General features: G+C 40.7%; 1 protein-coding gene across 1 annotated transcript in view; it reads right to left on the bottom strand.

Moving 5' to 3' along the window:
* The window catches only part of PBX4 (PBX homeobox 4), a 46,500-nt gene that overhangs the window by 9,949 nt on the left and 14,052 nt on the right, over nt 1-22,499 (bottom strand). Inside the window, exons 2-4 of the mRNA XM_060763861.2 lie at nt 13,977-14,050; nt 1,272-1,513; nt 252-442 (exon numbers count right to left, since the gene is read on the bottom strand). Of these exons, the coding sequence (XP_060619844.1) occupies nt 252-442; nt 1,272-1,513; nt 13,977-14,050 (507 nt within the window). The remainder of the gene's footprint in view (nt 1-251; nt 443-1,271; nt 1,514-13,976; nt 14,051-22,499) is intronic.

The raw sequence follows: 22,499 nt of genomic DNA, 5'->3' as shown, positions 1-22,499 counted from the left end.
ATGGAGTTTACACTTTTTATAGGCTCCAGTTAAAAAGAACAGATCAGTTAAAATAAAACTTGAATGATTACATACATCTAACAGCAGAAAGGAATAATATTTACAGGACTGTTCCCCAAAACATAGAATAATTCTAGATCACAATAACTAAGGCATGTATTTATTTCATTGACTTCTTAGAGAGGTTGACAGTGATTTGCCAACATCCTGGAGGCAGACAATATGTATGCTGAGTATTGCTTATGTATTACCTTGCATCAAGAAACCGCGAGCGCAAGATCATCACCGCTTCACATGTGCTCTGTTTCAGCTGCATCTGGATGGTGCTGAACTTCCCATGAATTATATTCACCATACGCTCAATTTCTTTGGGAGAAATTGGCCTTGTTCTACTCTGTTCCCGGAGCAGGTTCATAACATGGGTAGTGAATTCACTGCAAGCCTAGAAGTGAGTATAAAAATAAGCCATTTCTAACAGAAAGAAAAGTAAAAGGTTTCTCAAGGCATCATCCCATTTAATGCACAAGTGGAAAGTGGGAGTTATAATTACTCCACATGAAGAAGAATTTGACATTTTCTGCAGTGCAAATATTTATACAAATATATCTAGAAGATATACTTTCCTGGGCTTTACTGTGATAAATTGTAACAACTGGATTATACTTGGTAGTTTACAATATCAAAGTCCAACTAGAATATCTCCATAGTGCTATTATCTTTTATAATTAATAGGCAGATTCTACGTTGTGAAATCTTTTTCTTCTTTACATTTAAGCTTGTACTATTTAACTATAAGGCACACAAATGGCCCCAGTTGTACCAGTCCCTGTATCAGACTGTGCCCCACTTAAAAGATACAGAAGTTGCATTAGAAAAGGAAGGATTTTCTAAGAGTTTCATAAGAAATTCCCCGATGAAACATAGCGACTGATTTTGGTTTCTGGAGAATGATAGATACGATTCATGCACGCTATTGGCCTGGCAAAATGTGGTAATTCTGAAGGGGAAAGTCATACACAGTGTTGTCTCAAATGCCTTTAATGCAACAAATATCAAGAAATGACACAGCCTAAAGCAAGAAATCTCCCACCCCAAATTACAGAAAAAATGCAGCCTAAATCACACAACTTGCCATTTTTACTTTTGTATGATAAATAGCTGGTTAGATTATTGTATCACAAAAACAGTATACTCCCTGCTCTGTGACCACAAAGGAAAAACTATTAATTGTTAACTGAGATGATAAAAACTCTTCCATGCAGAAAGATCACCTGTTCATATTTCTCTAGCTCAGAGTGGTATATCTGTCGGATCTGTGACAGCTTGGCCCTGTAGTCAGAGTGTTCAATGCTATTGTCATTTGGACAGCCACCTGAAGTTGCTGCTATGGCCGCTGGTCCTCCTCTTCCCCTCTTCTCAGGCCCGGAGACACCCTCAGCCAGCAGCATGTTATCTAGTCTCATTAGCTGAGCATCAGGGGGATCTTCTTCCTGAATACCACGTATACTTAACACTGCATAAATATAAACAGGGAGTAGAAGTTTATTTCAAGGGCAGAAAAAAATTAAGAGTTAATTTTCCTCCACATTCTCTTTGCAAAGATAGTAAGAACCATGGTCTTAGAGGCACAGATCCACTGCAAATGCACAGTATGCAAATGAAAGACAGATGGATTTTTTTCCATTTTCACTGAATATATAGTTCAACTGCAGATCTCAAGGGCAAAAAGTATTAAAAGTAAAATGGAGCAGGGCCATATTGAAGAGTTAAGGTATTTGCATTGTGTTGCAAATTGGGGGGGGGGGGGCAAAGGTGCTGCCCAGCAGCCCCAAACTGAGTTTGGAGCAGCTAGACCATAGGGACTCCCTCCAGCTCCCAAGATTGGTACGGTTATCCCAATGAAAAAAAAAAAAAGACACCAGATTGGGCCCACATTAGTTGTCAATGTAGAAGGACCCCAGTGAACTTCACTGCTAAGTAGAGATTTGAAAGGGGATGATTTCAGTCTACTTTTCTCCACAAGACATTGGTTGTTTTTCTTCCAATATGTGCTGCTACTTGAAGGACCTTGTAGGGGGTTAAATAGCACAATATTTAACCCCCTAATACATATCCCCCTCAGTCACATTGTACTTTCAATGCCTACATAGCAATCTCAGGTGAAGATACAAATGGGAAAGTGAACATGTCTCTCCTGGTCCAAGATAATTTCAGCACGGATGTCTGTAAAAATCCCAAATGCTTAGAAATATTGAAATTAACTTCAATGACTTGGGATTTAGCAATGGTTCAGAGAAACGTGTAATTGGCTGTCCAGTGACAGAGGTCAGGTCCAGAAGATGAATAGAAGGGGTAGTGGAAAGCTGAAGGACTGTAAGTTCCTTTTCCTCAAAACCAAGTAATTTTACCCAGACTGAGGGTGTTTTGTACCTACCAGAGGTTACCTCCACTATAGCAAAACCAAAGGTTGTGGTGGCAAATGGCTGCAGTCACCACTGCAATTCTAATAGTTGTAGCATAGGATTGAAACTTCATGTATCTCAATCTTAAATGCTGCTCTTTGCTATTCATAACACCAGACTTCTCGATGACCCTTTTTTTTAATACTCCAGAACCTCTCATTAGTCACAAATAAGTCTTATTAAGGCCAAAAGCATTAACTGATTAGCACTGAATAATTAGTTACAGTTTATGGTGTGGGTTTTTAATTGCACATTAACCAAAGTTCCCATGTAAAAGAGCAGTTCTTCATTAAAGCAACATATTTAAAATCATTTTCCAAACAAAGAGTGGATTTGTCTCTGCTAATTAGCTAAGAGAAACTGTTATCTTCATTAAATGGCCTCAAAATATCAATTGAACCAAATTACCTTAATATTTATACGAAACAGTTAATTAATCAATTAAATGAGTAATAGTACTACAATAAAGTGACTAAAAGAATCCTTTCAATTGGTTGGCAGCTCTAATTTTTATGGATGTTTTTAATGGAGAATTCTCAGCACCATAAACCCCTGAGAACCTGAGCAGTCACACAGACTCACATGCCATGGTTCGTTCTGATCCCTAATCATAACAGTCTCTACATATTCATCAAAATGGAAAATAATTAGACTGAGCCAAGTGAAATTCCCATCATTTCTAATTAGCCCTTAATTAAAACACATCACAACCAAGGTACTGAGGCCTCACTCAATATGCAAATGCAATCATTGCAATATATTTACATATCATTAATTAACACGCTGTGGTGCTGTAATGAACTGTACAAGAGCACCGGTGCCAAAACAAGAATGATATGCAATTTGTTTAAGCTTGTTTTTCAATCCAGATTTTTCTCTTCCATGTGGCAAAAGAGCAGTGGGGCTCATACTTCTGTCTTATGACTAAACATTTCTGTTAACAGAGAAGAAAAACGCATCTATTGATTAATTACAATACGCAAGAGGCAGACAGACTGTACAGATTACGGCAACACAAGTAAGGACCAAGTTGGCACTTGGGCTTGAAATGCTCAGTTGTTTTTTAGTGAAAAATTGGGGCCAAGGAATTCCCCAAAGTACTGAAGGATAGGAATAAATGCTATAAAAATAGCACAAGTGAACAACTGTTTTTTCAAAATATTTAAGGATATACAAATAATTATTAGTGAAGAATGTGTCTGTTTTAGCTCAAGAGAGAGTCAAACATTAACAAAAACCTGTAACTTGCTAATGCAGACCAGGGTATAAGCAACTTGGAGAGCTAAGATCTCCATCCCTCTCTCATGAATTTCCGAAGTGTTTCCCAGAATATCATCTGTTTCCAAATAATCTACCTTTATGAAGGTGAGAAACAATGAAGAATCCCTTTCCCCAACAACGCTACTAGGCAATAGCAGAGGCTTTAGTAGAATCTTTGCTTTATTATACATCTTGACTGTTGTTATGCCTAGAAGGGATTTTAGTGAGCAAATCTGAATGTCTCTCAAGAGATTGTGTATTCCGGCTTTTCTCACTGATTCAATGTTGTCCTTGTCCATGAAAACTAAGGCTGTAGTTTAAAAGGAGTTGACAACTAGGGGGTAGAATACTGCAGTTTTTCCACCCATACTTGTTTGGGAGTAAGACTCACTGGATTAGTGGAACTAACTTTTGAGGAGAATCAAGCTGTATATATATAACAGTCATTTACAACAACTAAAATATACAGATAAAAGTACGTAACCAAGAACAGGAGTTCAATCTTTGAAGCTCTCAGTATGGAAGGGTATTCGACTGCAAATTACAGCACTGGTGGAGAAGGGTTATTTTAACCTGTTATGTTCACTCCACATGCAAAAAGCAATGTTTCCTGGGTCTCTAATACAAGTGATTCACCAGGCAGAAGATCACTGTTCCTGGCAAGTCCATTCTCTATGTGCCAGACATTAGCAGGACAGGACAGACGCATGTGTTCTCAACCATCCATCCTGGTTACTTAGAGCCGTAGCAAACTAGGGTTTTGCGAGAGCAAACTGTGCCAGCACGAGCGATGTTCTGCCTCTTTCTCCGCCTATTTCCCTTTGCTAGGGCAGTGTTGCGAGCATACGCTCATGCCGCAGCAAACTACAGGAAGCGAAAGCGAGCTTGCGCTCGGGCTTGCTCCGAAGCCCCGCCTTTTTTTCCCCCGAGGCTGCTCTCTCTCTTGCTAGTGTGCCTGTTTTCCATTGCAGAGGGCAGGGATGCGAGCGTACGCTCACAGTTGGCAGAATTCAACTGAGAGAGTATGCTGGCAATGCTGCCCTAGCAAAGGAAAAACCACTCTGGCATGGAGAAAGAGGCTGAGAAAGGGGCGGGGCGAGAGGCGGAGTCTCATGACATCAGGGACGTGCTGGCAAGGTTTGCTCCCGCAGGAGCCTAGTTTGCGACGGGTCTGAAGAAGAAAATTGAGCTGTGAGAGAGCCGCTGAACCATTCTCTTCTCATACATTCTATTTTCACTTACTCTATTGCTCCAGCCACTTTTCTCTGCTCCCAGTTAATTTTTGTTATCAGCAGGCTAAGGGAAAGTAAATCACAGACAAGAAGAAGTACAAGTACCCATCTCTCATTAATTCCTTTTTATGGTTAAAGAAACTCAAACCTCTGAATTTCGCATCTGAAGAGCCAACAGACACATCAATAGCTGCTTTGTGTCTGCACTGGCCCTCAGCTACCAACCTTGATCTTGGTGACAACTGCAGCAAAGAGAAGACAGAAAAAGAGATGCATCTACAGGGCTAGCCTAATTTGTGCAGATGCCCTTTTAAAAACTCATTATTCTAATCCTAGGATAAATTCAGCCACACCATTCTCTAGCAGCCTCAAAGAAAGTTCTATTGCTTTCCTCTGTTTGTGCAAGTGCACATTTTGTGCTAAGAAACATTATGGAACGAGTATTGGAGTAAAAGACCCTAAACCTTAAAGTCCAATGACTAGGAAAAAGAAATAACTATTCCAAACCCTAGACCCATTTTGTCTCAAAACATTTGTTTTTAGTGAGATACTTAAATTATGGGGCACTTAATTTTAAAATTATGTGTGTGAACTCTACTTACAGAGGGGGTTTGGCAGAGTGATTACGGTGGTGGTTAATGCCTCTTTACGGGAAGGCAAGATTCCAGCCAGCCTAAAACAGGCTGTTATAAAACTGCTGTTGAAGAAACCATCGCAACTCCAAGGATTCTTGGTAGAAACCAATTATCTAGATCTGGCACAATCTGGCTTTAGGCCAGGACATGGAACTGAGACAGCCTTGGTCGCCTTAGTAGATGATCTATGCTGGGAGCTAGAAAGGGGGAGTGTGATCCTGTTCGTTCTGCTGGACCTCTCAGTGGCCTTTGATGCTGTTTACCATGGTATCCTTCTGGGATGTCTCACAGGGATGGGACTATGGTCCCAGAGGGTGCTATTGGGTGACACCTGTTCAACCCCACAACCTTTGTCATGTGGAGTCCCTCGGGGTTCAGTACTGTCCCCGATGTTATTTAACATCTTCATGAAGCCACTGGGGGAGATCAGCCTGAGCTTCGGAGTACGATGTTATCTGTACGCAGATGACGTCTAAATCTGTCATTCCTTCCCACCTGTTACTAAGGAGGCTGTTCAGACTTTGAACCGGTGCTTGGCAGCTGTGTCAGACTGGATGAGAGCTAACAAATTGGAAGTGAATCCAGACAAGACAGAGGTCCTTCTGGTCAGTCAAAAGGCAAAACAGGGCATAGGGTCACAGCCTGTGTTGGACAGGATTACGCTCCCGCTGAAGACACAGGTTTGCAGCTTGGGAGTGATCTTGGATTGATCACTGAGCCTGGAACCCCAGGTTTCAGCGGTGGCCAGGGGAGCTTTTGCAAAGTTAAAACTTGTGTGCCAGCTGCGCCCCTACCTTGGGAAGCCTGATCTGGCCATGATAATCCACGCTCTGGTTACATCCCAAATAGACTACTGCAACACGCTTTACATGGGATTGCCTTTGAAGACTGTGCAGAAACTTCAACTAGTCCAACAAGCAGCAGCCAGGTTACTAACTGGAGCGATATACAGGGAGCACACCACCCCCTTGTTGTGCCAGCTCCACTGGCTGCCAGTCCACTTCCGAGCACAATTCAAAGTGCTGGTCTTGGCCTATAAAGCCCTATATGGCTCTGGCCCAGCTTACCTGTCTGAACATATCTCCCTCTACGTCCTGCCTCATAGCTTAAGATCACCCGGGGAAGCCCTGTTATCGTTCCCGCCAGCCTCGCAAGTGCGCTTGGCAGGAATGAGGGACAGGGCCTTCTCGGCGCTGGCCCCACGCCTGTGGAACTCGCTCCCCAGTGAGATCAGGTCAGCTTCTTCCCTCCTTTCTTTTAGGAAGAAGATTAAATCATGGCTCTGGGCAGGCCTTTGGGCAGCAAGCATAACAGCATCTTGGATATTGAACTGGATTGAAATTGGCTATATGGTTGATGACAATGTTTTTAACATGTTTTTAACTTAAATGTTTTATTTACTGTTTTAAACTGTTGCTATTTGTGTTTATATTTGTATTATATTGAGGCTTTAAATTGTGGCCGGTTTGTAAGCCGCCCTGAGCCCCCCCCCCCCCCCCCACTCAGGGGTTGAGAAGGGTGAGATAGAAATATTGGAAATAAATAAATAAATAAATAAATAATGTTGTAGTTCAGCCAGCTGATGATGAAGAGGGGTTTGGGGATGCATGGCCCGATGGTTCTGTGGGTGCCCAGACAGAGGGGGTGTTGGAGCAAGATGGTTCTCTGGTTGGGAGAATAGAGGGGTTTTTGAAGCAAGATGTTGTTTCTGAGTGTGGGAATGAAACTGCTTCAGAAGCTGACAGTCAGGGAAGGGAGGATAACATGAGCTCATCCGAAGAAGCAGTTGGATTAGATAGAGATACAAGACTACTTCAACATGGGAAGAAATTCAGCCATGGGAAGGAGATGCTGAAGCAGGCCTCTCGAGGTCAACAGAATGCCTTCATGTATTGCAACCCTTAAATTAGGGAGAGACCTGTTAGGATTTTTAGATCAAGCAACATCGCTACTGGAGTAGGAAACTCCTGTCCTGTTCCTTGTTATGTTGTAAACTCAAGGCTCAAGATACCTAGTCGAGTTTTGTTTCCTGCATTGAGGATTTACCTATGGATTCAAGCTCTTGTTTTGTTCCCTGTTTTCTGGATTAATGTTCAAGTTTCAAGTCTTGTTTTGGGGATTTACCTTTTATCTATGGGACTTCCTTTCTAGATATACACCTGGATTTTTACTCTATTATTTGCTTAAGGTGCATTTGGCCCCTTTATCAATAAACTGTTTATTACCACATCTGGTTTCCTCTTGAATGCTTTGAGCAAGGTGAACTCCTGCTGAGGTGCAACAAGTAAAAGCAATTCTAGAGTTAGTGTTTCAATACTCCTTCCTCTGATGATCTTTTGACCCTTTTCTCTAGCACACATTTTATAACCTGGACCATTTCAGATGTTTCATACTATTCTCATGATCCCCGGTAGGCATGGGTACTTGTTATCTATTATGCAGACAGGCGCAAATAATACGCATACCATTTGATTTCATATCCCATTGTACCTGTTTTGCACACAATTTATATCAGGAATTGTCAACAGAGTCTAGAAAGATATTTTAGTAAGGACCCTGATTTACTTTTAAGTGTCTCAGCACCATCTTCTGCAATTGTTCCTGCACCCTCCTTCCCCAATATTCCTTACATAAGGTAGTAATACTATCTGAACACAATCATAGAATCATAGAGTTAGAAGGACCACATGGACCATTAGTCCAATGCCCTGGCATGCAGGAAACAACAGATGGCCATCCAGCCATGTTTAAAAGTTTCCAAGGAAGGAGGTGTCACACTCTGAGGCAGAGTGTTCCATTGTTGAACAGCTCATACAATCAGGGAGTTCTTCCTAATGTTAAGGTGGAATCTCCTTTCCTGTAATTTGAACCCACTGCTCTGAGTCCTAGTTTCCAGGGCAGCAGAAAACAAGCCTGCTCCCTCTTCCTTATGCCAACCTTTCATGTATTTATACATGGATACCACGTCTCCTCTCAACCTTCCCTTCTGCAAGCTAAACATACCCAGTTCTTTAACACGCTCTTCATAGGGCCTGGTCTCTAAACCTTTGATCATTTTAGTCGCCCTCCTCTAAAGGGTATTAAGCACAAGTGCAGTACCAAAATTTAAAACCAAGACAATAAAAATGCCAAATACATAGCACTGAATACATACACTCATTCAACCAAATGAATGAAATGACAAGAGAACGCACACTACCTGTTTTTTTCATTATTTGTTAAGGGAAATTGCAAGCACACTGGTATATCTTAACAAAAGAATGGGACAGGGTAGGGTACAGATAACTGAGTAAACAGAAAGCTAAATACTTTTAAAAGATTCAGAGTTGAGACCATGCTTGTACCTTAAATCGTGAAAAGTAAGCCTCCACCCTACTACTACAGTATGACCAAGTCTTTGTTTGCTTGAAGCTGTAACATCTGCTCCCCATAATTTAAATAAGAAACAGACAGGCCATCAGACATTCAAAAACCTATGAGACCTAAACAAATCCTGCGTAACTATGGGGCTGCAATCCCTTGATACAAATATGTTCAAGTTAAAATGAATTCAACTTGCACATTTTTAAAAACGCAAACTATACACCCTGAGAGGCAAATCCTATCAAGAAACACATTTCATTAAGTAGGGCTTTTGAAGCTAGGCGCTTTCAGCTACAGAAAAAGAGAAGAACCCAATAAAAGATAAGCAGACAGCATTCTCACAGTTCTGCATTAGTATTCTGCCATAAAGAGCAACTGCTGTCATATGAACATAGACTATGCTGTCCATAAAGCTCTCATTAAATGAAAGCACGCTCAGGTTGCTTGGGAAAGTTTAGGGAAATGAATGCATCTAGTGCTGGTTCTCAAACTCAGAAAGGTGTAAGATTTCATACACCTTTCCAGAGATTAGTAAAATGAAACCCGAGAACTGCACACAGCCCTTCCAAGTCCATTTTGCAGGTCATGGACACATCCATAAATCCCACATGTTCTCTTCACTCCCCCACCTCCAAAAATCTTAAGAAATGGGCGGAAGGCAATTTTTATACTTTGCCCATCTTCCCTTGGGAAAAAAATTGCTGTGTCTTCTGAAGTTGTTTCTAATATAATAATACACTATAGAAAATCTTCCAAAAAGAAAAGCCACTGGGGGAAGTGGGAGAGAGAGATTTACTTATCTTATGGGCCCATCTCTTACTAGTCATTCAATAATGTAGGGCAAAGCCTGACAGAAGTTTGCACCAAATATAGTAGGATCTGCAAATTATTGAAGATCTCAACATTAAAATCGTATATGAACTACTGATTCCGAAGTATGAGTAATCTATACCTGACCTAAATAATATAAAGACTGAATGTAGCATTGTGTCTAACATTAGAGAAGAACACAACATTTTTATAGAGCAGAAAGGTATATATTAGAGACATTTTCTTACAGATACAGACTATTTTTTCTCCTCCATTGATGACCAAACAGGTTTAAGACAAAAACCTGTAAAACCTGTAAAATGAGACAATGGAAGGTCTGAATGTGTATGCCATTGGAACAATGCCACTATTCTCAATTCTCTGAAAAAGACTTGCTCACTACCAGCTGGAGAAAATGAACTGTCAGCTGACAACTTGTTTGCTCAAATATCAACTCAGCTAGGGTTAACAGCCTCAGGCAAACTACTCTCTCCTAGTCTTTGTTACAGCAGGCTAATAATAACACCAGATAACACTGTTGTAAGTAAATATTAATGAAATAATGTATATAATTCACTTTGAACTGCTAGTAATGATGTAGAACTGTCTCATTATTATTTATATTTTTCACTTATGGCATAACATAACTGGTTGCCATCTGATGTCACTATGCTAAATCTACCTGACAGGGAACACTTCCACGCAGCTATCAGAAAAATGTCTGTGGTAAAAAATAGTAAATTATTGGTTTCAACTATACTGGCCAGGGGTTGACTGTTCCTGACAATTCGTATTAAATTTCCCATACAACACTCTTCTAAATTAAAAACCAAAACCAAAATACCAACATGACCTGCAATATATTTAATGCTCCTTTAGTATCTACAAATTTATCTGAAAAAGGCTTGTGTGTTTCATGTATAGGGCAATCCTTATCAAATTTGCAGATAACACCAAATTAGAAGTGGTAGCTCATATCCCAGAGGACAGGATCCAAATTCAAAATGGCCTTAATAGATTGAAGAGCTGGGTCAAAACTAACAAAATGGATTTTGGGAGGGAAAATGTAAGGCATTACACTTAGGCATAAAAAACAAAGTACACAGACATAGGATGGGTGGCATTTGCTTCAAAACAGTACATGAGAATGAGATTGAGGAGTTTTAGTAGACCACAAGCCAAACAAGAGTCAACAGTGTGAAGTGGCAACTAAAAAAAGCCAATGTGATTCTAGGATGCAAGTGCAGTGTTTAGATCAGGGACAGTTCACAGTCCCACAGACTGTTGGGAGGGCGGACTATAGTTTGAAAAAAACATGAACAAATTCCTATGCATACTGCACACATCTTATTTGTAAGTGCAAAAAAACCTGAAAGAACAATACAATATTTAAAATGAAAAACAATTTCAACCAACATAAACTTACCAGTATTTCAATAGGAAGTGTGGGGAGTTGCTTTTGGCTGATGAGATAGTCAAGTTAATTAGGATTGTTGTGGTGGGCCTTCAAGTCATTTCAGATTTAGTGCAACTCTAAGTCCAAGATTTAGGGTGGGGGCTGGGTAAATTACCTTGGAGGACCTTATCCAGTCAGCGAGTCTTAGTTTGGTGATCCCTGGTTTAGATTGAAGAAAGTAACAGGGCAACTCTATTCTGCTTTGGTCAGATATCACCTAGAATACTGTGTCCAGTTCTAGGCACAACAATTCTAGAAGGATACTGACAAGCTGGAACATGTCTAAAGAATGGATATCAAAACGGTAAAACACCTGAAACCGTACCCTATGAGAAGTGGTTTAGAACAGAAATCCCAACCAGCTTACCAGCTGTTAGGAATTGTGTGAACTGAAGTTCAAAACACCTGGAGAAACACAATTTGAGAACCACTGTCTTAGAGAATTGGGTATGTTTACTCTGAAGAAGATAAGGTTAAGAGATGACATGATAGTAAGCTTAATATCTGCTGCTCCTGGGACTTGGGCACAGAGCAATAGATTCAAATTACAGGAAAAGAGAGTCCACATAGAACTTAGAACTTCCTGACACTAAGGCAGGAGAATACTAGGGGTTTTTTTAGGTTTTTAAACAGAGGCTGAATGGCCATCTGATGGTGTATTCCTGCACAGCACAGGGTTGGACTGGATGACCCTTTTGGTGTCTTCCTGCTCCATGATTCTATGATGCTTATTTATAGTTAAAACAAGAGGAGAAATTATTCCACTGGGCAAAAATACAGCAGTGCTCATTGGCAGCTCCTTTTCCCAGTATTGAAGCTTATACAGAATGGTTTCCCATAGGAAAGGCAAAAGAACACTAGAAAGACATGGTAGATGTTCAAATGAGAGCATTATATGTTCATTCTTAGCCAGCTTTCTGCAATGTAGTACCTTATAGTATGTCTTCATGGGTATCTGATTTACACCATTCAAATTATTCCCATATGGCTGGAAGACAATGTAGCCATCTGTCACAGCCCTACACATAGCTTTGGATAAACTATAATTTCCTCCAGGTGAGTACCTGGCTAGGCCCACCACTGAAGCCATGCTTTGGCATACAGGGACAGATTTTAAAGCCTTTGTACCCATCTGCTAAGATGCATGAATTATTCACTGAAAAGGCAAAGAACAGCATGAGAGATGCACAGTTCACATGAATTTCGGGACACTGCCCTCCAGTCCAAAATGACTGTCAACAATTATCTGCTGTTTGCAGATCTTTATGTCATGACACCTGAGATTGCTAAAGAGTGGCATGCCAGACACAGCATTGAACACAACACCTGTCATTATCATGTTGATTGTGTTAATATGAATGCTATGCAAATTACATTTCATTATACAGAAATTAAATCATACAAATTAGCCACGGTTCTCTAGAGCAAGACATTTCCACTGTGGCCTTCAGTGTCAACAAGTTGCTTGTCCATTAAAAAAGGAGGTTTATGTACTATTAGATTAGTTGTAAATATAACAACCTCCTCACATAAAATCCAAATTCAATCAACTGAAAAGAGCAAATACAAAGTGTTAACAAGATAAGGGAAAAAAGCTAAAAAGTTGCTGACTGGTTTTTGCCACTGAATGGCATAAAACGGGTAATATCAAGCAAAAAACCATTCTTTTTTGTGAGAGGTTAAAATGTAAGCATGACGCGTTGTGGCAAATGTTTTCAAAGATCACTCAACCCAACAGGCATCTTTACCCCCCATCTACATTCACAATTTAATACAGTTCGAAGCTAGTTTCAAACTGTGGGAGCTAAATAACAAATGGCCACAAAACTGTATGAAAGAAAGTTTTGAATGTGCATCAGTGTGCTACAGTTTGTGAAATCACCATCCATGCATCAAACTGGTTTCAGGATTTCCTATGCAAACATCTGCAGAGCAAAACCACTTCCTTCAATACCAGTTTGATACTACATTAAGAGATCAGTAGATGGGTCCTGGATTTCTCATGTCAGTATTTATATCATTTGAAGAAAAATACAAATAGTATACACTGGAGCATGGAACGATTCAATTTTCTAACCCACTCAGGTCAGATCCTGGAAATCCTGCAATGAGCAGAGAGGTGGACCCGATGGCCCATGAAGCCCCTTTCAACTCTATGATTCCATGACAATTCAAGACCGGTACCATGACGGCACTTCACAACAAATCATGGTGAGCTGCTGAAATTGTTATGTTTGAACTCACCTCTGGATACAAGGTATGGTGTGTTAACCAAGCACAAACTATAATATGAAAATACAGTTTCCTGACTTGATTACAAACTCTAGCTTGCTTAAAATATGGCTTGTTGTCATTTCTAAACTTGCAACTGTTTTTCCATGACTTGTTTCCCCAGCTGCTCATCCTCAAATAGGAGCTAACAAAAGGAACAGTAGAAAGGGGCCACAGGACACAATTTCTTCGCTTGTCTTTCATGCACATAATAGCTTAAGCAACATACCATGTTAACATAAACATAGCTTACCATGGCATGTGAACACATCTAATGCTTTATCATGCTAACATCCTAATGAAGGCAAGAAGATTTCAGTAGTCATTCTTTGCTGGAGTGCAGGTCAGGTCTCACAGTGTCAGCTGAAGTTATTGGAGAACCACCACTGTCTTTTAACTGTCTAGTTATTATTGCGCTTAAAGAGCATTCTCAGTTGCTCTGGAATCAATTTTTAGAAACAACATTTGGATCAAAACACCAACATACCTGTTTTTTCTTTAATATCACATAGAACACTGAAGAGAGCAGGTTTCATTCGATGGCAATTCAAGGCATGTTTCCTAAAAAAGGAGGGGGAAAACAAGATGAATTGGAAAGGAAGAAAACAAAAAGATAACTGGGGATGGAGGAGCAGAGTGAAATTGGCAATATATTCCATTTAAATGCGATAGTCCACATTGTGCCTCAAAATTGCTCTGCAAGTTTCATTTACAGCCTGAAATACACTATTGCCTATACTAGGCTAAGCACCGAGGAAGTTAAACTTGTATAATTATACAGATGCTTGTGTATTTTAAGAGCATATGGGAAGCCTCAAGGCTGCATTCTGCATTAGCATTCTCGCGCTTCCTTTAACAAGGCAGTCTGCTTCAACATGAGGGACACCATAAGAAACCACAAAAGGAATATTTAAGCACCCTGCTGCTTAACTCTATACCAGCAGCACCACAGAACTGTCAGAATTCCAATATATTATTCACTCTTGAAACTGAGTGCAAGATAGTTCCACCAGGTTTAAAATCATACATTAACTACAACTTATATACAGCTGCCTAATATCTTCACCGTTTGAATTTAAGGATGGCAAATTCAATAGCTGGAGAGGCGAATTTCTTATTCAAGGGATGCCCAGGTGTTTTGCCATTAGTTTTCCATTAATAAATGTCACTTCCAATTGAATTGAAAACCAACAAATCTACTTTACTTCAATTCCACAGTAAAACTGCTAAAATGAGAAGTTGTTTCTGCAGAAGCTCACCTCTTCTTAAACACTGATGGTGTCTATCTTATAGCTTGAATGAGAGAACAGAAAAGAGTATTAAGCATGCATATACTGTGTCTTGGGGATCCCAGGAGCATATGAGCAAATGGACCTGCCTTATAAATAGTCAGATCACAAGACCATCTGGTCCAGAATTGTCAACTCTAATAGCATTCTCACCTGAAAAAAGGCACCTGTTAAAAAGAGATATAAGCAAATACCAGCACACCAAACAAGATGTCCCAGGAAGGAAAAATAGGGGCATGGTATACAGAAGCAATGACTGACAAAACCACTAATTCACATCAATAAGCAGTGCACCCTAGATTTCATGGAAAGCAGGAAGTAGATGAGCTACACCCATAAAAGGCTTTATTTGGTCTCTAAGACATGTGTTTGGTGCACTATGTCTAGCAGATAGATTAAAATGCCTCGATCAGTCTTTATGCTGATCACAGAACAGTTAGCTACATTCATAAACAGTAGTAAGATCTTAAATAAATAACACACACACACACTGTTTTGAAGATCTATAAAGATCTATAAAGAGTTTGTAGTATTATAACATTTTAGACAATAAAATAAAAACATAATCGCCAAACAATGAACAAGCAGCAGACCAAATCAGTAAAATTGTAGTCAATAACACCCACTAAGAGAAGTTAAATTAACACCTTTTTCAAATAATAAAATAATGATATAGGAACCTCTCAAATCTCTCTAGAAAGCCTCTTCTGAATTTAAGTGCAAACTGAAAAGGCCCTCTAAGTTAATATTCCTCTGATTGAGTTTCAGATCTTAGAAACAGTTCTCAAAGGTCAGGGACAATAAAACACAATCCTTTCCTTCCCTAGTCCCATGCCATTTTGAACTTGAAAAGGTCACTACTAGAATGTTAAACTGTGCCTGGAAAAATTCCAGAACAGCATAGAACTTTTAAAAATAGTCCAACTGTTCCATTTCAATCAATAATGGAGGTGAAATATTCTGAACCAATTCAGGATTCTGATCAGTATAACGTTGCCTACAAACAACAAACTGTAATAATTCAACCTAGATCTGTCTAGATGTATCTCTCTCTGTTTAGAAAATGTCAAAACTGGAATAATAGTCTAAGCTGGTGAAAAGTACTTCACCCTGAAGACTGTACCAAAAATATCCACATTAAAGAGCCAAATTACGGTAAATTAAAATACACGATCTAGTAGCAGCTGAAGCTCCAAATCTATTCATTTAGAGAAGAAAGTATTCCATCTTCATCTTTTCTTATCCTCTAGTCCATGCTATAACCCATGTGAAGAATTTTCTAGAGTGAAAATGCTTCCATAGCAACATCCACAGTGATCCAGATAAAGCAACATAGCTTCCCCTATGAACTATCTCCTATGAAAAACTCCTCATACACATTCACAAATACATAATTTCTGTTATTTGTGGAAAATGTTTTACTGTTATAGCTACATTCATTGCTTCAAGCAGTTACAAATGGGTACCATTATCTTGCGACATTTTTTGAGCCTAGAAAAAAAAAACAGATTTAAAAAGAATTGAGGAGGCCTGGAAGCTTGCAGACATGCCCCGGAGGCATCAAGAGATGCAAAAGAAGTAGTCTAGATGCTGTATGACACCCATAAACTGAATTTTCCTTACTCTGACCATTTAAATTCCGTGGACATTATTGGCTTCATGTATGCATAAATCAATAGAGCTCTGGAGGGGAAAGAACACCTCTTCTGCAAACACACACACACAAACACACTTCTGGCTAAGCTTTACAAAATAGAAAAGCACCCACACAAATTACAGAAGGGCAGATTGCTTACCTATAACAGTCATTCTTCTAGTAGTAATCTGTGAACAAATGTGCTTACTGATCCAACACAGTGTGTATTTTGAAAACTTTTAAAGTTTTTAAATAAGAGTTTTGGGGGTCACCCCTCTCCCCTGGTCCATGGGAACATCCTAATTCCCAGTCAATCTCTGGATGCTAGAGAGAGCAAGGGTGGGGAGGAAGGGAGGGTGTTGAGTGACTTCATAGATAACCACCCAAAGAAATATAGCAACCCGTTCGCCTTCTTTGTGGTCCCTCTGCTTCACACAAATGGGAGACTAGAAAGCTACTCAATACAGTGGGAGTATAATGTAAACCAAGAAAAAAGCAAGGTTCTCTCAAATGTGGTATATAGACAGGCAGACAAATGTCAGCATGCTGGAAGAAACAAAGACCACCAGCATTGAAGCAATGATCCTCCGCCATCAACTCTGCTGGACCCACCACATTGTCCGAATGCCCAACCACCATCTCCCAAAGCAGTTGCTCTATTCTAAACTCAAAAATGGAAAACGGAATGTTGGAGGACAGGAAAAGAGATTTAAAGATGGGCTCAAAGCCAACCTTAAAAACTCTGGCATAGACACCAAGAACTGGAAAGCCCTGGCCCTTGAGCGCTCTAGTTGAAGATCAGCTGTGACCAGCAGTGCTGTAGAATTTGAAGAGGCACAAATGGAGGGTGAAAGAGAGAAACATGCCAAGAGGAAGGCGCATCAAGCCAACCCCAACCGGGACCGCCTTCCACCTGGAAACCAATGAGAACAGTGGAAGACAAAGAATCTCTGAGACTTGTGAAGGATAGCAGTCATATAAACATAGAGGGAAGAAATGATGGAAGAGAGATACAGATCTCCACTGAACAATGAGAAAAGAAACTCTAGCCTGTTGTGCATTATCAAAAGGTCTGGATGAACTGGAAGTTTGAGATAGATGCCCTGAGAAAAGTGCAGGAGAAAAGGGAACCAAGGCTATCTGGGACAACATGGTGTGAAAGTGTACAGGACAGTGCCACTGCAGAGAAACAGGAAGCTACCACTACAGGATCCCTTTCTCCGACAAGCCCTGGTGCAGTAGATTTAACACTGCCAGTTCAATTTCCAAAACCTCCATCTCATGAAGATCTTTTGAAAGATGTTGGGATGGGGCATCCATTCGTGACAAGAGACAGGTGCCCTCCTGAGAGCATCCACTAATACATACTCTTCATTGCTGAAATTAGAGATGGATACATCAATCACACAGACTGGTTATGAGGTGGAGCAGAGTGCTTGATTTTGTTTCATTCTGATTGTTCTGGTAGCAGACCACCACAGTGTTGTTGGGGACTACAAGAAGAACAATGCCTTGCAAGAGAAATTCAAAGGCTTTCTCCATGGTCGATATATTGAAAGTGTTGATGTAGAGAATGCTCTTGTCAGGTGTCTCTCACAAAGAAGCCATCCATGTTAGTTCCCCATGTTTCCATGAAGCACCCATGGCAATGACACTGTGGAATGAAAAAGAGTGATGGCATGCCTCCTTTCATGTTACTTGGAATGATCCACTTCTGAAGGTATGGTGAGATGAAGCTGAGGAACTTTAGGAAGCAGATTGAAGCAGGTGAGTAACCACAACAGCAGAGGGCACAGCCCAAGTCTCATGTATAATTTCACTACAGTCGTAGAACCAAGGAGCACTTGGATGTTTCTTGCACACACCATGCAATACTGGCAGCACCATTAAATAGTGTGTGCTATCTCTTGTCCAGAAGGAAAGTGAATAAAGGTCTCAAACGTGAACGGCGAAGCGGATTCTGCTGATGATGAAGTGGTGGTGAAGTAGATCATGATGATGGCAATGTGGGTGACAATGGTGATAGAGTGGATGCTTCCAATGAGCAAGATACCAATCTTGCTCATACTTCTTATAAGCCAGCTTCAAAGATAGGGAGTGATCATATCAAAAGTACATTGATATCTTCTGGTAAAACCGATAACAATCATTCCCTATAGCCATATCGCCAAAAATGAACTCTATCCTTGTGGTATTGTCAAAGGCTTTCATGGCCGGAATCACTGGGTTGTTGCAGGTTTTTTGGGCTATATGGCCATGTTCTAGAAGCATTCTCTCCTGATGTTTTGCCTGCATCTATGGCAGGCATCCTCAGAAGTTGTGAGGTTGTGACCTCACAACCTCTGAGGATGCCTGCCATAGATGCAGACGAAACGCCAGGAGAGAATGCTTCTCGAACATGGCCACATAGCCCAAAAAACCTGCAACAACCCACTATCCTCATGGTGGTTGGATTCAAAATCTTACAGACAAGTTGGCAATGATCTTGATCAGGGAGTATAAGGCTGTATAGAGCAGGCCTCACTAAGGAACTCAAGTTCAAATACGAAGAGGACGAGCAGTTCTGAGCAGACTTGATGCAATCTATCACGCCGTAAGAAGGCCAAAATGCAATATAAACAGAGCAAAAAATAAATGTAGTCAAAAAAAGTGAACAACCCACCAAAGGTTCCTTCAATATAATGCTGCTGTGGCAGACAAAAGGGAACTACATATTTTAGTGGGACACCAGCTGGTAACATTGGCGGGGAGGAGGAACTACTGCCAAAGAGGTTACATAGTAACTCTAGAAGGTTCAGTAAACCCATTTGTTTGAGACACAGAAAAGAACAGTACTTTAAAAAGACAGTCACTAGTGTAACTGTCAAATCAACTGATCACTCATCAAAACGAAAAACCAATCACAAGTTATGAAATATGCAATCTCCAGCAGCACGCTGAAATATGTTGTTTTCTTGGAAGTCAACTCTATTCTAACAGGTAAATGCAAATAATAAAATAATAATAATAATAATAACAATAAACCTCACCACCTCTGAGGATGCTTGCCATAGATGCAGGCGAAATGTCAGGAGAGAATGCCTCTAGACCATGGCCATATAGCCCAAAAAAACCTACAACAACCCAGTGATTCCAGCCATGAAAGCCTTCGACAATACAATAAAAAATACTCAAAACAATGCCAAAACTACAAAGTCTACATCTTCACAGAAAGTTACACAAAAAGTCATAGGTTGTGGCCCTTGCAACAGATTAATCTTTACCCCTATAGCAAAAAGTCAAGGACCAATGTCTCCAAGGTAACTGATGAAGGCTACTGATGAGAAACAAGAGTCCAGCTTCAATGTTAATGGTACAAATACCATTTCTCCCTGAAAAATGCTTCACAAAGCACTTCAGTTCACTTCTGCATCAGCTTGATCCAGCATACTTTTCAGATCTACTTGTACAATTGTACTTTGTACAATTGTGTTTCCCAAATGTTGGTCTTCCAGATATTTTGGACTTCAACTCCCAGAATTCCTGATGTTCAAAATCCAAAATAACTGTAGAATCAAAGTTTGAGAACCACTGCTCTATACGTTTGTGTGGGCAACAATTACAAACATCCTCATTTCCATGGTATGTATCCAACCATCAAATGATTCTTGAAATATGTTATGCCAACATGGCAGAATCAAGCAATGGTTTATTCAAAGCAATGGTGTTGTTCAAACTTCCTAGTTTGTTTTAAAAATACTAGCCGTCCCCTGCCATGCATTGCTGGGGCCCAGTCTGTGTGTATGTGTTTTGTGTGTGGACATGTGTATGTATATATTTGTGTATATATGTGGTTTTGCGCCTGCGTTGTAATGCACTTAGTATTTTTTTTTTTTGCTTTTTAAGTCTCTTCTGCTGAGTTTTACAGTGTTTTTATAAGTGATGGTCACTTGTTGGCCTGATAGGTGTATTGTGTCCAAATTTGGGTTAATTCGCCCAGAGGTTTTTGAGTTATGCTAATCCCACAAACAAACATTACATTTTTATTTTATATATTTCCATAGCAATCTCACTTTCTCGTATATGCAATGTTCATGGCAGCTACAAGTCTAGGCTGTAGAGCTTTACTTTTGCTTTGAAAGCACTGAAAGTGTGCCACTGAATATTTTTATTAATATCATCAAATTTTAACTTCACATTTTATTAGTACTGGTATTTTAATCTTTGTCCCATGGATTTTTATACACACACACATTTCAGTGTATTTTGACAATATTATATTCTTCCTCAACTCATAGGGAGAAGTGGTTAACAAATAACATTGATGATGATAAATGAGAGGTTGCTTACCTGTAACCGTAGTTTCCCTAGTGTTGTGCTGTGAATTCGCACTAATGGTACTCTCTCTGCGCATGCGCAGTCACATCCGGAATCTTCAGTTAAAATTTGAAAGAAAAAGCGGTTGGCCCCGCGCACACTCCCCAAGATAGCATAAATAGCCCGCGGCAGGCCAACCGCCTCCAGATCTCTTCCGCCGCCAAAGCAGCCAGAAGGAGGAGGCATGACAAACTGCGGGGAGGATGGGCGGGGCCGTGCGAATTCACAGCACAACACTAGGGAAACTACGGTTACAGGTAAGCAACCTCTCATTTTCCCTACGTGTCTGTGCTGTGAATGCGCACTAATGGTATAAGACTAGCGAGCTACCCACCTTGGATGGCGGGAGTCATGCCACCGCAGAAAAAAGCACTGCTCGACCGAACGCCGCATCTTTCTTCGCCATCAAATCAAGTTTATAATGTGAAACAAAAGTCAGCGGCGTTGACCATGTGGCAGCTCGACAGATGGCGTCCAAGGGCACACCCTTCCAAAATGCTGCCGTAGTAGATACTGCTCTTGTGGAATGTCCTTTCACGGCAGATGGAATCTCACGTCCAGATTTCTGATACGCCAACTTGATTGCAGAAACTATCCATGAGGATAGACGCTGCGATGACACAGGAGAACCGCAGGAGTCTCTTCTATACTTCACAAATAACTTAGGAGTTTTTCTTATGTCTTTAGTTCTACTAAGGTAGAACGCCAACGCCCTGCGGACATCAAGCAAATGGAGACTACGCTCCAAAGGGGAGTCTGGGTTCTGGAAGAAGGATGGCAAAATGATCTCCTGTGACATATGAAAATGTGATGTCACCTTGGGAAGAAAGGCAATGTCTGTACGGAGCACTACCTTATCCCTGTGGAACCGGAGATATGGTTCATCTGATCTAAGTGCGCAAAGTTCGCTAACGCGCCGAGCCGACGTTATTGCCACCAGAAAGGAAGTTTTCCATGAAAGATGAGAGATATCACACGTGGCCATAGGCTCGTAAGGCGCACTTTGAAGAGATGATAGCACGATCTCCAAACTCCATGAGGGAATTACAGGGGCAACTGCTGGTTTGACATTTCTGTAGCCTTTGAGGAAAAGTTTAACTAAATATTCCCCAAAAAGGGAGGGCAGTCCTTCTTTCCTTCTGTACCATGAAATGGCTGCGATGTAACACTTTAATGATGAGATCGACAAACCTAAGTCAGATAATGAAATCAAAAAATCTAACACTATTGAAACTGGAGCTCTAACAGGGTCGCAGCCCCTACTTAACATATACTTTGTGTAACGAGCCCACTTATAAACATAAGAACGTTTAGTAGACGGTTTTTGTGCCGCATCTAAAATAGCCCTAACTGGACTAGACAAACCTAAGGTAAGATCTAATTATTTGGGGCAATCCTCCAGGCAGTGAGCCTCAGCACGTGAACGTCCGGGTAGCAAACCCTTCCGTCCTGTAAGGTCAGGAGGTCTGTCCTGCTCGACAGACGTCTGTACCTCCCGTTGGACATTCCGAGAAGAACTGAGAACCATGGTTGACGAGGCCACCATGGTGTCACTAGGATACAGTTCCCTCTGTCCCTCCTTAACTTCGAGATGACTTTCACCAATAGGGGAAACGGAGGAAATGCGTAAAGGAAATCTCCTGACCACTTGAGAAGGAATGCATCCCCCAGACACCCCTGCGCTGGATTGGCTCTTCTGCGTGCGCAGAAGAGGGGACATTTCGCGTTC

This window comes from Anolis sagrei, chromosome 2 (assembly GCF_037176765.1).
Source record: "Anolis sagrei isolate rAnoSag1 chromosome 2, rAnoSag1.mat, whole genome shotgun sequence".
Classification (NCBI taxonomy): Eukaryota; Metazoa; Chordata; class Lepidosauria; order Squamata; family Dactyloidae; genus Anolis; species Anolis sagrei.
The sequence above is the reverse complement of the archived record's forward strand: the minus strand, read 5'-3'. Positions and strand labels throughout refer to the sequence as shown.